We start from the raw sequence: 12,114 nt of genomic DNA, 5'->3' as shown, positions 1-12,114 counted from the left end.
AACAACGTTCAGGACAAGTGTTGAATCTCATCAAGCAGAAATCATCATGTACTGATGTTGGAATCTCAAATCACTTTTTGAAACAGGTTGCATGACTCTGAAATGGAGACTGAGAAACAAGTAGAGATAAATCTGATTTCTGTGCATTCACTGGTGAACTTATAGGCAGAAAGCCATCCTCTGAGATTCCCCTTCCTCACTCATTGTTGCACTTTTTGAGTGCTTCCTTTACTTTTGGCAGGTGCTACAGATATTAGCACATAAAGGAAGATTATGATAGAGCCACGCTCTGCTTGGTCCCAGTTCTGTTCTCAAAGCCTTTACCCTATTTCTGTTTGTCTGGCATGGGGGATTGATCCAAGTCCCATTTAAGTCAAAGGAAGCAGAAAGACTTAATTGGAGATGGAAAATGCTTTTTCAGAGGCCTCAGCAAAGTTGCCATTGTCTTTTTTTGATTTAGATAATCAAATCTGAAAACATTTTAAAAATAAATTTGGCTATTTTAAAAGACTTTTTATGAGACTCTCACGCTCAGAGCTGTAGCTAGTGGATACACAACATGGCTTGTCTAAAGCTGACTTCACACTGCTTTGAGCAACACTTGCTCATTACTACGTTATCTAAATTTGGGCCACCCAGTTCTGATATGAGTGCTCTGCCTTCATCCCCACAACTCTTAATGGGAACTCTTTCTTCCCAGTGTGATGCTATCAGCTGCCCTAGATTCTAAATCAACTGTGTCAGCAAAGAGTACACACGTTCTCAACCTGCTCAGACTTGATGTTTACCACTTCTAGCTCAGCTCCAGACCTGACAGTGGATCCAGAGTAAGAAAGCTAGCAGATTCTGTATGCATTTGTAAGACCCTGCTTTAGAAAAAGCAACAGGATGTTTTGTGTTCAAGGCATTTTTCAAATGGATTTTTTTAAGTCAACCAAGTCTGTCTGTATAGTTTATATAAAAATAGGTTTTAATGCTTCCTGTGTGTGAATTAAACTGGCTGGTTCTGGTAGCAGCAGCTATGTTTGCAACTGCAGAGCTATAACAAAATATTGGTCTGAAAGTATCTCCCTCCGAAATCAAATCAAAGTGAAATTTGTAACAACAGCAACATGTAATCAAACTGTAGTTTATTTTACTACAAAGCCTACTCTGGCTTTGACGACAAATTAAATGATCTCTTATCTTTCTAGCAAAAACAATTTCATTTGAACTATCGGACTGTGGTCAATGGCTTGCCCTATTAAAATCAAATCAAACCAGTTTTTCTCTCTTCACGTGTTCCTCCTCCCCTTTAAAATGAGTTATGTTTCAGGCAAAATGTCTAGCTATGTTACAATTCTAGAATATGAATTACAAGCTCCTTGTGCAGTTTTTTCTGTCCAGTCCAGGCTGTAGTGTTGCCACTGCTCAGTTCCCTCAAATGAACGGCATATGACCCAAATTGTAAACTTAAAGCCAAATTATATCTGGTTTTGTGCAGGTGCAAGAGAAGATGTGGAGAGTCCCCTCCACCCAGCATATCCATGCCATAATGCGTGTGCTCCAATCAGGAGTGCCCAGAACGGGCCAGCTCATGTTGCCAGCAGTAAACACCGCTCCAGAGAGGGCCTACATGAGTAGAGGAGTAGTGTGGCCGGGACCTTATCCCTCCCCACCTCTGTAGAGAGAAGTACTAGAAGGTGAGTACTGGGAGTAGGGCAGGCCACACTTACTTAAAAATATCCCTAGGGGTATTATGCCTTATATAGACATAACTAATGTATCCTTCCACTGCCATCAGAGCAGCTGGTGCTCTTCCCAAGCCAGGGGCTCCGAGTCATATTTTGACCTTCAATTTTTTGTTTTATATAATATATTCTAATTAAACAAGGTAAGTGCAAAGAGATATTCTCAAAGGATATGTGGGAAAAAATGAAATTAAATGATTTTAGTGAGAATGGTTATGGATGATCAGGTGTTATGTACCATCTGATACTTTCAGCAATCAATAGCCTGTTCACATATGAAGTCACCTACTATATAAATGTGTACAGCCTTGGAGTGTAGTACTAACAACCACCATGTTTAAATACAGTTGCTGCTGGCATGCTGCTATCTCCACTTCCCTTACGAGCATGAACTGAGTTTCATTCCCCCCTCCCACACACGACCATGTTACAGGCTAGCACAATCTATGCTACAGATGCTTGGAAGGATTAGATTTTTTATCAGTAAATGTCAATTTACCTATACACACGACAACTGATTAAAAAACATTTCCACCGCTAATCATCAAAATTCACAGAATTAAGAAAAAAGTTGCTTGAGACCTTTAAGTCTGTTGACTGTGTATATGTTTACATGAGGTTGAGAATTTGTGTTTGAACAGTTACAAAGCTTTAACTTTTTGAATCTCAACATCTACGGTCATTAAATAATTTCCCACAACTGTGAAATTAAATTGATAAATATAAAAAGAAACTGATGTCACAATTATAAAAAAGAAAAAAAACCATCTAGCACAGAATATCCCAGGGAGTAGTAAATAGCATTGTTTGACTAGAGCAGATCTCCGCAGGAAAAATATCACTTGGACACAGTGGTTACAGAAAAGGTTCTAGCAACACTGTCCTTAGTTCAGTGTGGACAAGGCTTAAAATCTATAGCAACTTCAGGTCTACATCTGTTCTTTTTCTAGTATACAAGAAATGAACTACTTTTGCAGTCTTTTTATTTTCCAAAAATCCACTTTATTACTCACTGTTGTACAATTTTTTTAAAAGACGACATTAAACAAAATAATGTTTACACAACTAGACAGGTTTTGAAATTACCTAGTTGGAGAGAACAAGTCATCCAAGACAGTAACAATCAGTGAAGTATACATTTTCAAATAATGTGTGCTTAGTGCAATTTTTTAATAGTTAAGTGTTTTAAGATTTATAAATCTTACGGTTTATACAAATTCTCAAATTAGATTAGACAATCTATTTTAAAGTTATTTTCCTAGTTTAGGCTATTCCCGTTTTTAGCATAAGGTTACCAAATGTAATGGGAACACATTTAGGCTTGGTAGTAACAAAAATACTTGACAAAAATGAATAGTAATGTCAATGGAAAATGGTTTATTTGGATTTAAACATTCACCTGCTATTCAAGCAATGCATGCAGCAATGTACAAGTGAAACTGACTCATTTTAATTGAATTGTCCAAGCTGAGTAAAAATGTACAAAATAATCAAACAGGATAAATGGTGAATGTAAATTAGATTGGTAACATGCTTTTGGCTCCAATACACTCAATTAAGTCACACCAAGGATGAATATTTTTGGACCCTGATTTTTAAACAGAGTACTGTTCTGGTGTCTTCTTGAATAATGAAAACATAGTTCTGGAATTTTACTTTTTATATCCAGTGTTTTATAAAAGACTGGTGGGTTGGGTTTTTGTTTGTGGTTACATTTACCATGGACCCTCATGAGTCAAAGGCTTTCTTATAGCTAAAAAAAATAAAAGATTCTAAAGGGGGGAGGAAATCAAGTCATCTTAAAATATCTACACCTAACATTGAAGATACTGTATATGAAAACAGAGAGGATAATACTAAGTCCCTTAGGGCCTCATCTTCAATTGGTGTGAGGCTCATAGCTCCATTTGCATCAATAGAGATATGCCAAATTTATACTGGCTGAGGACCTGGCCCTTAATATACAAAGAAACTCACTGGTGTGGGTGAGTAGCAATGCCATCAGGATTTACTTTTACTGTAACAAGATTAGTTCAGAATACCTTCGATCTTATTAAAATCTTTGATGTCAGTGATGGTCTTGTCTTTAGTGTTGGCAGCAGACATTGCTCAGTGTAAATTCAGCTGCACTGAAACACACTACTGATAATCTAGAATACCTTGAACATTTTCATCCTTGTGAAGACTATCACAATTAGGTCTTATTAGAAATATTCTGAAGTCTACTTACAGTCTGATAGATAAAATATTACTTAAAGTGTAAAGCTTTGTATCTACCTTTTGCAATTCTTTAGACAATTAGGGTTTTGCACTGACTTGTATTCATGTGTGGAATTCTCATGGTCATCAATGGCAGTTCTCCACACAGACTCAGAGCAACATGACCCTTTGTCATGGATAACTTGTTTAAAAAAAAAAAAAATCATATAATACAGGTTAAAAACAATTTCCATCCTAAGGCACGTGTTTACAGAGCAACTCCGAAAAGCAGCATTAGAAAAAAAACAAAAGACCCTTAAGTTTCTCTTTTTTTAAATAATAAAAGGGAAATTTATTTAATGCACAAAAGAATCTTGGGAGCACAGAAAAGATGAATAATTTACCCAGTATAGCAAATATTAACCAGCTGAAGACTTACTGAATTCAGGAACTGGTGGTTTATATCTTACTATCACAATCATGAGGTCACAATCTTATATACAGTGTTAAAGTATTTTAATATGTCAACTTTAATTATGCTTGTGCAATATAATTGTTCATTTTCCTAAAGGGTCTATATTTGTAAACTCCTCATATTAATAAATAGTAGGATATTTACCGTCCACAACAGTGGGCATCATACTTGAATTTTTTTTAAAGAAAAATTCGTCAATGCCGTCTGTGTCCAGTTTTATGCTATATTTTGTCAGTTCTGCTCACAGAAAGAAATGACCGATTCCATAATACGATTAAAAATAAAGCTGTCACTGCCTCCTTTGCCTTGGGGGTCCTTTTTTCTCCAGCGACACAGACCTAACCTGAATTTTACAGTAGGCATGAGTAGCCACATTGTATAAAACTTTAGGAAATATTCACCATCTCTGATGTGGTTATAGTGAAGCTCAAACAGCTGAGGAACAAATTATATCTAGAACAAGACGATAAGTAATGCTCTTGGAGTTCAAGATATGGTGTCTATTGTACTTCATTTGCATTACAATAGTTATCCCTATATGCTGAATTCATGATCTCCAAGTGTATTACTTAAAGTGCTTACATACAATACTTATCTACATCCCTTGGGATAGTACATTTGGTGGGCACTAGTCCAATAGGAGGAAATATATTTTTGAATATTGTAACGTATATACAATACATACTGGTTTTTCATTTTTCTTTTTGTTTTCCATCCAACAAAATTTCTTCCAATGTAATCCTCTAGTATCTTGGTCTGAAATTTTACTTGTAAAATTTAAGTCTTGGATCTCAATTTGTACAGCTAAGACATTAAAACTAGTTATTTTGATATACACTATTTTTTCCTAAGAAAAAGGATGAATGAAATAAAGCTTTCCACCTCTCAAGCCAAACAGAAGAAAAAATTTGAATACTTAAAATAAGGAATACACTAAGTCTTGTATTAAAAGTAAACACAACAGAAAATACAATGCTAAGTAGAATGCAATATTACTGTATTCACATAATTTTAAAAGAAACACCTAAGATATAAACTTTAAAGCATAGGTAATGAGTACAGATCAAAAATCTATTATATACTGCTGAATTAATGCAGGATTTACATCCTTATAACAACCCTAAATATATTTTGTAAACCACTTCCCTTAGCAAGAAGGAAGAAAAAAACCAGAAAAATAAAACACAGAATCGGCTACATTCAAGTTTAAAAATATCTATCCTCTGAGAAGCACGACAATACCATTTATTTACAGATTTCAGTACTCTGACAGGCACATTTATCTCTTTACACATGTTTCTGCTAATGTCCTAAACTTGGGTTCCAGCTGATCTAAAAAGTCAAGCACCTCCTCTTCTTGCTGATCACTGCAGCAGCCTACAGAACCAGCCAATGATCCTCTTCCTTCATAGTTATATGGAAGGACATAGTCTTCAGAATGCTTATTTTCTTCATCCTGTCTGCACATATACACCTTCTGCATAAAAAGAAAAAACATACTATTAGTTTTCTTAAACTGTTATCCTAAACATATGGCATAAAAATAATTTTTGATTTACCTTTCATTGTTTAATTTTTAATCAGAGTGTGTCCTCTAATGGGTTCCTACATACAAAAAATGCACATGATTGGTCTATATCATTCATACTATAAAATAAGTATTTAACAAAAATCATTTTCTAGTGATCACACACAATAAAATGTGAAGAAACCTGTTAAACAATTAAATCCATTTGAAAACAAGATTAAAAGCATGATTTACACAAATACGGCCCTACCAAATTCACAGTCCATTTTGATCAATTTCACAGCCAGAGAATTTTAAAATTGGTCAATTTTATGTTTTCAGATGTTTACATCTGAAATTTCATGGTGTTGTAACCATGGGGGTCCCAACCCAAAAGGTACCCAGGAGGTGGGTCTGATCTCATTTCTCCCTTCCCTGAGCAGCCGTGCAGGGGATGGACAAGTCCTGTCACTCCCCAGCCTGGAGCACTCCCAGTAGCATGGGAAGATCAGAGTCACAGGGAAGGGCTTATTTCAGCGTCCGTGACACATTTTTCACAGCCGGGAAACTGGTAGAGCCCTATACATAAAACTTGGGTTTTCAGTTCATGGTGTACATACATTTTCTAATGTTGCACAGCAATACGTCCACCACATACATCAGGCCTTAAATTTTATCACTTGGAAGCATTTAGATAAAATCAGTACAATGGACAGTTAGACCAAAAGCAAGTACATCTGTGCACACACACACAGCAGTCTCATTCTAAATGGAAAGTAATAGTTCTGCTTAAAAACTGTTTTGGTGTGTTTCTCTTTGGAGGTAATTGGAGATAGTTAAATGATTGTCTTCGTTTTGTTCAAAAATTGGTCTAACAATCATGCACGGGGGGGAGGGGGGGAAGGAATGGGAACTGTCGTAATTTCAAACAGCAGGATACTGGAGACAAATATTAAAATACTTACTTCACCTAGACGAGAATGCATGAAATTCTGCCATTCTGAGCATGAGTATCTGCCTTGTTCCATCGTGGACTGTCCATATCCCCTGACTGATTCCACGGTCTGATGTCCTCCTTTGGACATTTCAAAACTCTGTCCCCCAGTTTTTACTTCATGTCTTATTGTGCCCATGCCAACCCCTTGATCACAAGAATTTACAGTTGCAGCTTGTAGAGGAATTATATTTGGATCCTAAAAGCAAAGATAATAGTGGGGGTGGGGGGGGAAAATCTTACCAAAATACTCCAGGTGTAAATTTTTCTAACAAAGAAATATTTCCTTTTCTTTATCACCTTTGCTTTCGGACATATCACTTCAAAAAGGATACAAGACTTGGAAACGGTCAGTGCTTAAACTGAAATGTCTCATTCTGTGTGCATACAGTATTGTACTGAATCCATGCTCAGCACTCTCACTGATGCCTAAAAGAAGTTTGTGCATAAATCATGGGCAGTTGATGGCCTTTATATGCACATAGTTTAGAGAGCCTCTTACAAGGACTACTTTGAGAAGCAAAAAGCACTCAGATACTTTCATATTATAGATCATTTGCTAGTATACTATAAAGTTACATAAATAAAATATACATAAATAAAATAATGTTAGGTTGTAAAGTCAAGCACTAAAGTTGCAAAGCCAAATTTATAGTTGCTTGTGCAACCTTCATTCTGTTCCCTTGGGCATTTCAGTCTTTGCACTGAATGAGGCTGGAGTCCTGTAGAAAAAAATTTTATATGATCACATAATTAAAGACTTTCGCAATGCCTAGGCACAAGGCGGCCAGTTTAAAGTTACACAGACAATCATAAATCTGACATTTCCTAACTTTTTGAAACCTAAGTAACATTTTAACATTTTTAATGTCATTAAATTTTTAATAGGAAAAAACTGCTACTGTAACACCTCACCATACACCCTAATAATGCATGATTATGATTTGAATCCAGAGCCTTCAGCATGGACTGATATTACTTGAGCAAACATTAGGTAGCAGCAGAAGGCTGTTATTCCACAGAGGGGGATAGACTGAGTCTGAGGGTGGCTGGGTGTGGAGAGCCCTGGCTCAGTTCTCACCTCCCCTCCAACTCATCCCTCCACTCACACAATCAGTTTGGGGAGCTCCTTCCCTGCATAGTGTCCCAAGAAGGGGAACTAGGCTAAGCCATGGCAATTTAGGGTTTTTGATTTTTTTTGGAGGGGGAAGAGGAGAACCTGGTCAGGTTTTTCTTCTCCTCTCTGCGCTCCTTCCCTCCTGGCCTCCTGGAAAGTGCGGGTGTTGCAGATTACTGAAACGGTGTCAGGTCAGGGATGAGACTTGGCTCTTTTTTCCTATCTCCAATGGCACAACTGCTCTGGCAGCTCCTAGGTGTTCCCATGGTGGTAGCCGTGCTACTACAGCAGCATGAGCCCAGCTTTAAGACGCTTCAGGTGTTTAGGTTTCAGAGTAACAGCCGTGTTAGTCTGTATTCGCAAAAAGAAAAGGAGTACTTGTGGCACCTTAGAGACTAACCAATTTATTTGAGCATGAGCTTTCGTGGGCTACAGCTCACTTCATCGGATGCATACCGTGGAAACTGCAGCAGACTTTATATACACACAGAGAATATGAAACAATACCTCCTCCCAGCCCACTGTCCTGCTGATTACCAGCAGGACAGTGGGCTGGGAGGAGGTATTGTTTCATATTCTCTGTGTGTATATAAAGTCTGCTGCAGTTTCCACGGTATGCATCCGATGAAGTGAGCTGTAGCTCACGAAAGCTCATGCTCAAATAAATTGGTTAGTCTCTAAGGTGCCACAAGTACTCCTTTTCTTTTTTCAGGTGTTTAGTGACTGCCATTTTGCCAAATGAATGTTCCCCTTGCAATTCTGGCATTTCCAAACTTGAGTGCTTGATTTTACAACTTTAAATGTTCTTTTAACCATCTGAGCTAACAGAGTAACTGATAGCAGTTACACGCCGTTATCCCCTGTACGGACCAGCCACCAAAGGTGGGGGAGAGGGAGAATTTGCCAGTGCATTTCTCATATACTTGCTTACAGCAGGGGAATGTGTAAGGACTCAGGATTTCTGGATTTAATTCCAGGTTATGGAGGAGTGTGTCCTAGTTATGAGACTCTTTTGTCCATGTCCTCACAGCCTGTCCGGGTCTCCCTCTGCTACACCCCCACCTCATCAAGAGTTGAGCCCCATGCTCCTTTTCCTATTTAACCCATCCCTCTATTTAAAAATTAAACCATGCTTTTCAAATGAATACATTTACTAATGCATTATCCTAGCTTTTTATTATTTCACTTACTCGCTGATTCACAAATTTGCAAAGCGTCTCCATGTCATACTGTGTTAACTACAATATCTTCATTACATGTTCCTACAGTTAAATAAATACACACACAACTCACCATCACCTCTTCTCCTGGTGCTTCTGTGTTTGATATAATTAAGTTCTGATTAGCTAAATCATCAGTCACATGTTTACTCACTGCCCCCGTGCCATAACAGCTGCAAAGTGTAATCAGGATTACTACATAAGGGAAAATAAAATGAAAAAGCATCTTGAGTATAAGGTACTGGATTTTTGTATATGTCTGAGAGGAATATGTGCACACAGTCCCGTATTGATAAAGTACTAGGATTTGTGTCTGGAGATAAAATACTAAGTGTGATTAGTGACTGGCAAATTTGAAACCTCTAAATATTCTGGTGTGCAAAAACTAGGGCTGTCGATTAATCGCACTTAAATCACACAATTAACTCAAAAAAAATCAATCAGGATTAATCACAGCTTCAGTCGCACTGTTAAACAATAGAATACCAATTGAAATTTATTAAATATTTGTGGATGTTTTTCTACATTTTCAAATATATTGATTTCAATTACAACAGTATATAGAGTGTATAGTTCTCACTTTATATTATTTTTATTACAAATGTTTACACTGTAAAAATGCTAAAAGAAATACTACTTTTCAGTTCATCTCATACAAGTCCTGTAGTGCATTCTCTTTATCATGAAAGTGCAGCTTACAAATGTAGATTTTTTGGTTACATAACTGCACTCAAAAACAAAACAAAGTAAAATTTTACAGCCTACAAGTCCACTCGGTCCTACTTCTTGTTCAGCCAATTGCTAAGACAAACAAGTTTGTTTACAGGAGGTAATGCTGCCCGCTTCTTATTTACAATGTCACCTGAAAGTGAGACCAGGCATTTGAATTACACTTTTGTAGCCAGCACTGCAAGGTATTTACATGTCACATATGCTAAACATTTGAATGCCCCTTCATGCTTCGGCCACCATTCCAGAGAACATGCTTCCATCTTGATGACGCTAGTTAAAAAAGTAATGTATTAATTAAATTTGTGACTGAACTCCTCGGGGGAGAACTGTATGTCTCCTGCTCTGTTTTACCCGCATTCTGCCATATATTTCATGTTATGGCAGTCTTGGATGATGACCCAGCACATGTTATTCATTTTAAGAACTCTTTCACTTCAGATTTCAGAAAACTCAAAGAAGTTACCAATGTGAAATTTCTAAAAATAGCTACAGCACTCAACCCAAGGTTTAAGAATCTGAAGTGCCTTCCAAAATCTGAGCAGGACAAGGTGTGGAGCATGGTCTCAGAAGTCTTAAAAGAGCAACACTCTGATGAGGAAACTACAGAACCCAAACCACTAAAAAAGAAAATCAACCATCTGCTGGTGGCATCTGACTCAGATGATGAAAATGAACATGCACCAGTCCGCACTGCTTTGGATTGTTATCCAGCAGAACCTGTGATAAGCATCGACGCATGTCCTTGCAATGGTGGTTGAAACAAGAAAGGACATATGAATCTTTAGTGCATCTGGCACGTAAATATCTTGCGACGCTGGCTACAACTGTGCCATGCGAATGCCTTTTCTGACTTTCACGTGACATTGTAAACAAGAAGGAGGCAACATTATCTCCCACAAGTTCAACTTTCATGATCAAGAGAGAGTGCACTATAGTACTTGTAATGAGGGAATTGAAAAATACTATTTCTTTTGGTTTTTTACAGTGCAAACATTTGTAATAAAAAAATATAAAGTGAGCACTGTACACTTTGTATCCTGTTTTGTAATTAAATCAATATATTTGAAAACAGAAAAACATCCAAAAATATTTAAATAAATGGTATTCTATTAACAGCGTGATTAATCGTGATTAATTTTTTTAATTGCTTGACAGCCCTAAAAATAACTATACAAAATCCCAACATTAACTCTCCCCCGAGGGAAGAAGAGAGAAGAAAAGAACCACAAGTGACAAATATTAGTCACATCATTTAACACAGTTCTGGAAGTTGCTCAGATACTATGGTGACGCAGGCTATGTAAGAATCTTAATAGAAGAGGCAGTATCAATTTTGAAACAGACTCTAGTATCTAATTTTAAAAAGATAATATTTTGCATTTCATATAAAAGTACCAACATACTTACATAGCAGTAATAGTGATCCCAGAATCATTGCAAGGATGGCCCATACACCAAGAGTAACAGCTGCATTTTGTCGGATAACACCACAATCACTTGGAGTAATACAATCACAATAGTTAACTTTAACCACACTTGTTCCTTGTCTTCCTACTTTATCCCTCACGCTGATAGGAATTGTATATATTCCAAATGGAATACCATCCCTTGGTGAAAGATACATAGATTTAGCTGCAAAAAAGACAAAACAAATGTAATGTTGACTGTTAAAACAATTGTTACCTTTTCTCTGTAACTGATGCAAAGGAAATTTCTAAAGGCTCCAGCCCTGCAAAGGAATCCACGTGGGTGGACTATATCACCTAAATACATAAAGACCCGCTGAAGCCACTGGTGTATTAAATGAAGTAGGTGAGACACTGTACAGGGGTAAGGGTCTGCCCACAGAAACCTCACTGCAGGATCGGAGCTTAATTCTCTAGCTTTCAGTTACTGGATAGGAAAGCAATTATTCTGTGCTGTACCATACAGTTAAGTTTTATCACTGACATGGACAACAAAAAATATTTCTAAGATTTACACCCCTTCTCTAAGTATACTTTGTTGATGATTAAGAACAGGAAATGAAAAGTGAGAGCTGAATTGTCCTCTTCTGAAGGTCCCTAGTATGAAACTTTGGTAGGTTTTGTTACTGTTTGTTTTCAGTTTTACCGATTTAAAATGATATTTGTTTTCACAG

The 12,114-nt window shown here is 37.1% G+C and overlaps 1 protein-coding gene across 2 annotated transcripts in view; it reads right to left on the bottom strand.

The window, feature by feature from the left end:
• Nucleotides 1–2,709: 2,709 nt before the first annotated feature.
• The window catches only part of LOC125632399 (desmocollin-2-like), a 41,197-nt gene continuing 31,792 nt past the window's right edge, over nucleotides 2,710–12,114 (bottom strand). Inside the window, exons 13-17 of one of the 2 annotated variants that reach the window (XM_048840524.2) lie at nucleotides 11,382–11,606; nucleotides 9,316–9,437; nucleotides 6,877–7,104; nucleotides 5,964–6,009; nucleotides 5,755–5,881 (exon numbers count right to left, since the gene is read on the bottom strand). In XM_048840524.2, the coding sequence (XP_048696481.1) occupies nucleotides 5,974–6,009; nucleotides 6,877–7,104; nucleotides 9,316–9,437; nucleotides 11,382–11,606 (611 nt within the window). In that variant the 3' untranslated portion in view covers nucleotides 5,755–5,881; nucleotides 5,964–5,973. Of the gene's footprint in view, nucleotides 5,882–5,963; nucleotides 6,010–6,876; nucleotides 7,105–9,315; nucleotides 9,438–11,381; nucleotides 11,607–12,114 lie in introns of both variants that reach the window. The other variant, XM_048840523.2, reaches the window with a different exon arrangement.

This window comes from Caretta caretta, chromosome 2 (assembly GCF_965140235.1).
Source record: "Caretta caretta isolate rCarCar2 chromosome 2, rCarCar1.hap1, whole genome shotgun sequence".
Classification (NCBI taxonomy): domain Eukaryota; kingdom Metazoa; phylum Chordata; order Testudines; family Cheloniidae; genus Caretta; species Caretta caretta.
Note: the sequence above shows the minus strand (reverse complement) of the source record. Positions and strands in the feature narration are given on the sequence as shown.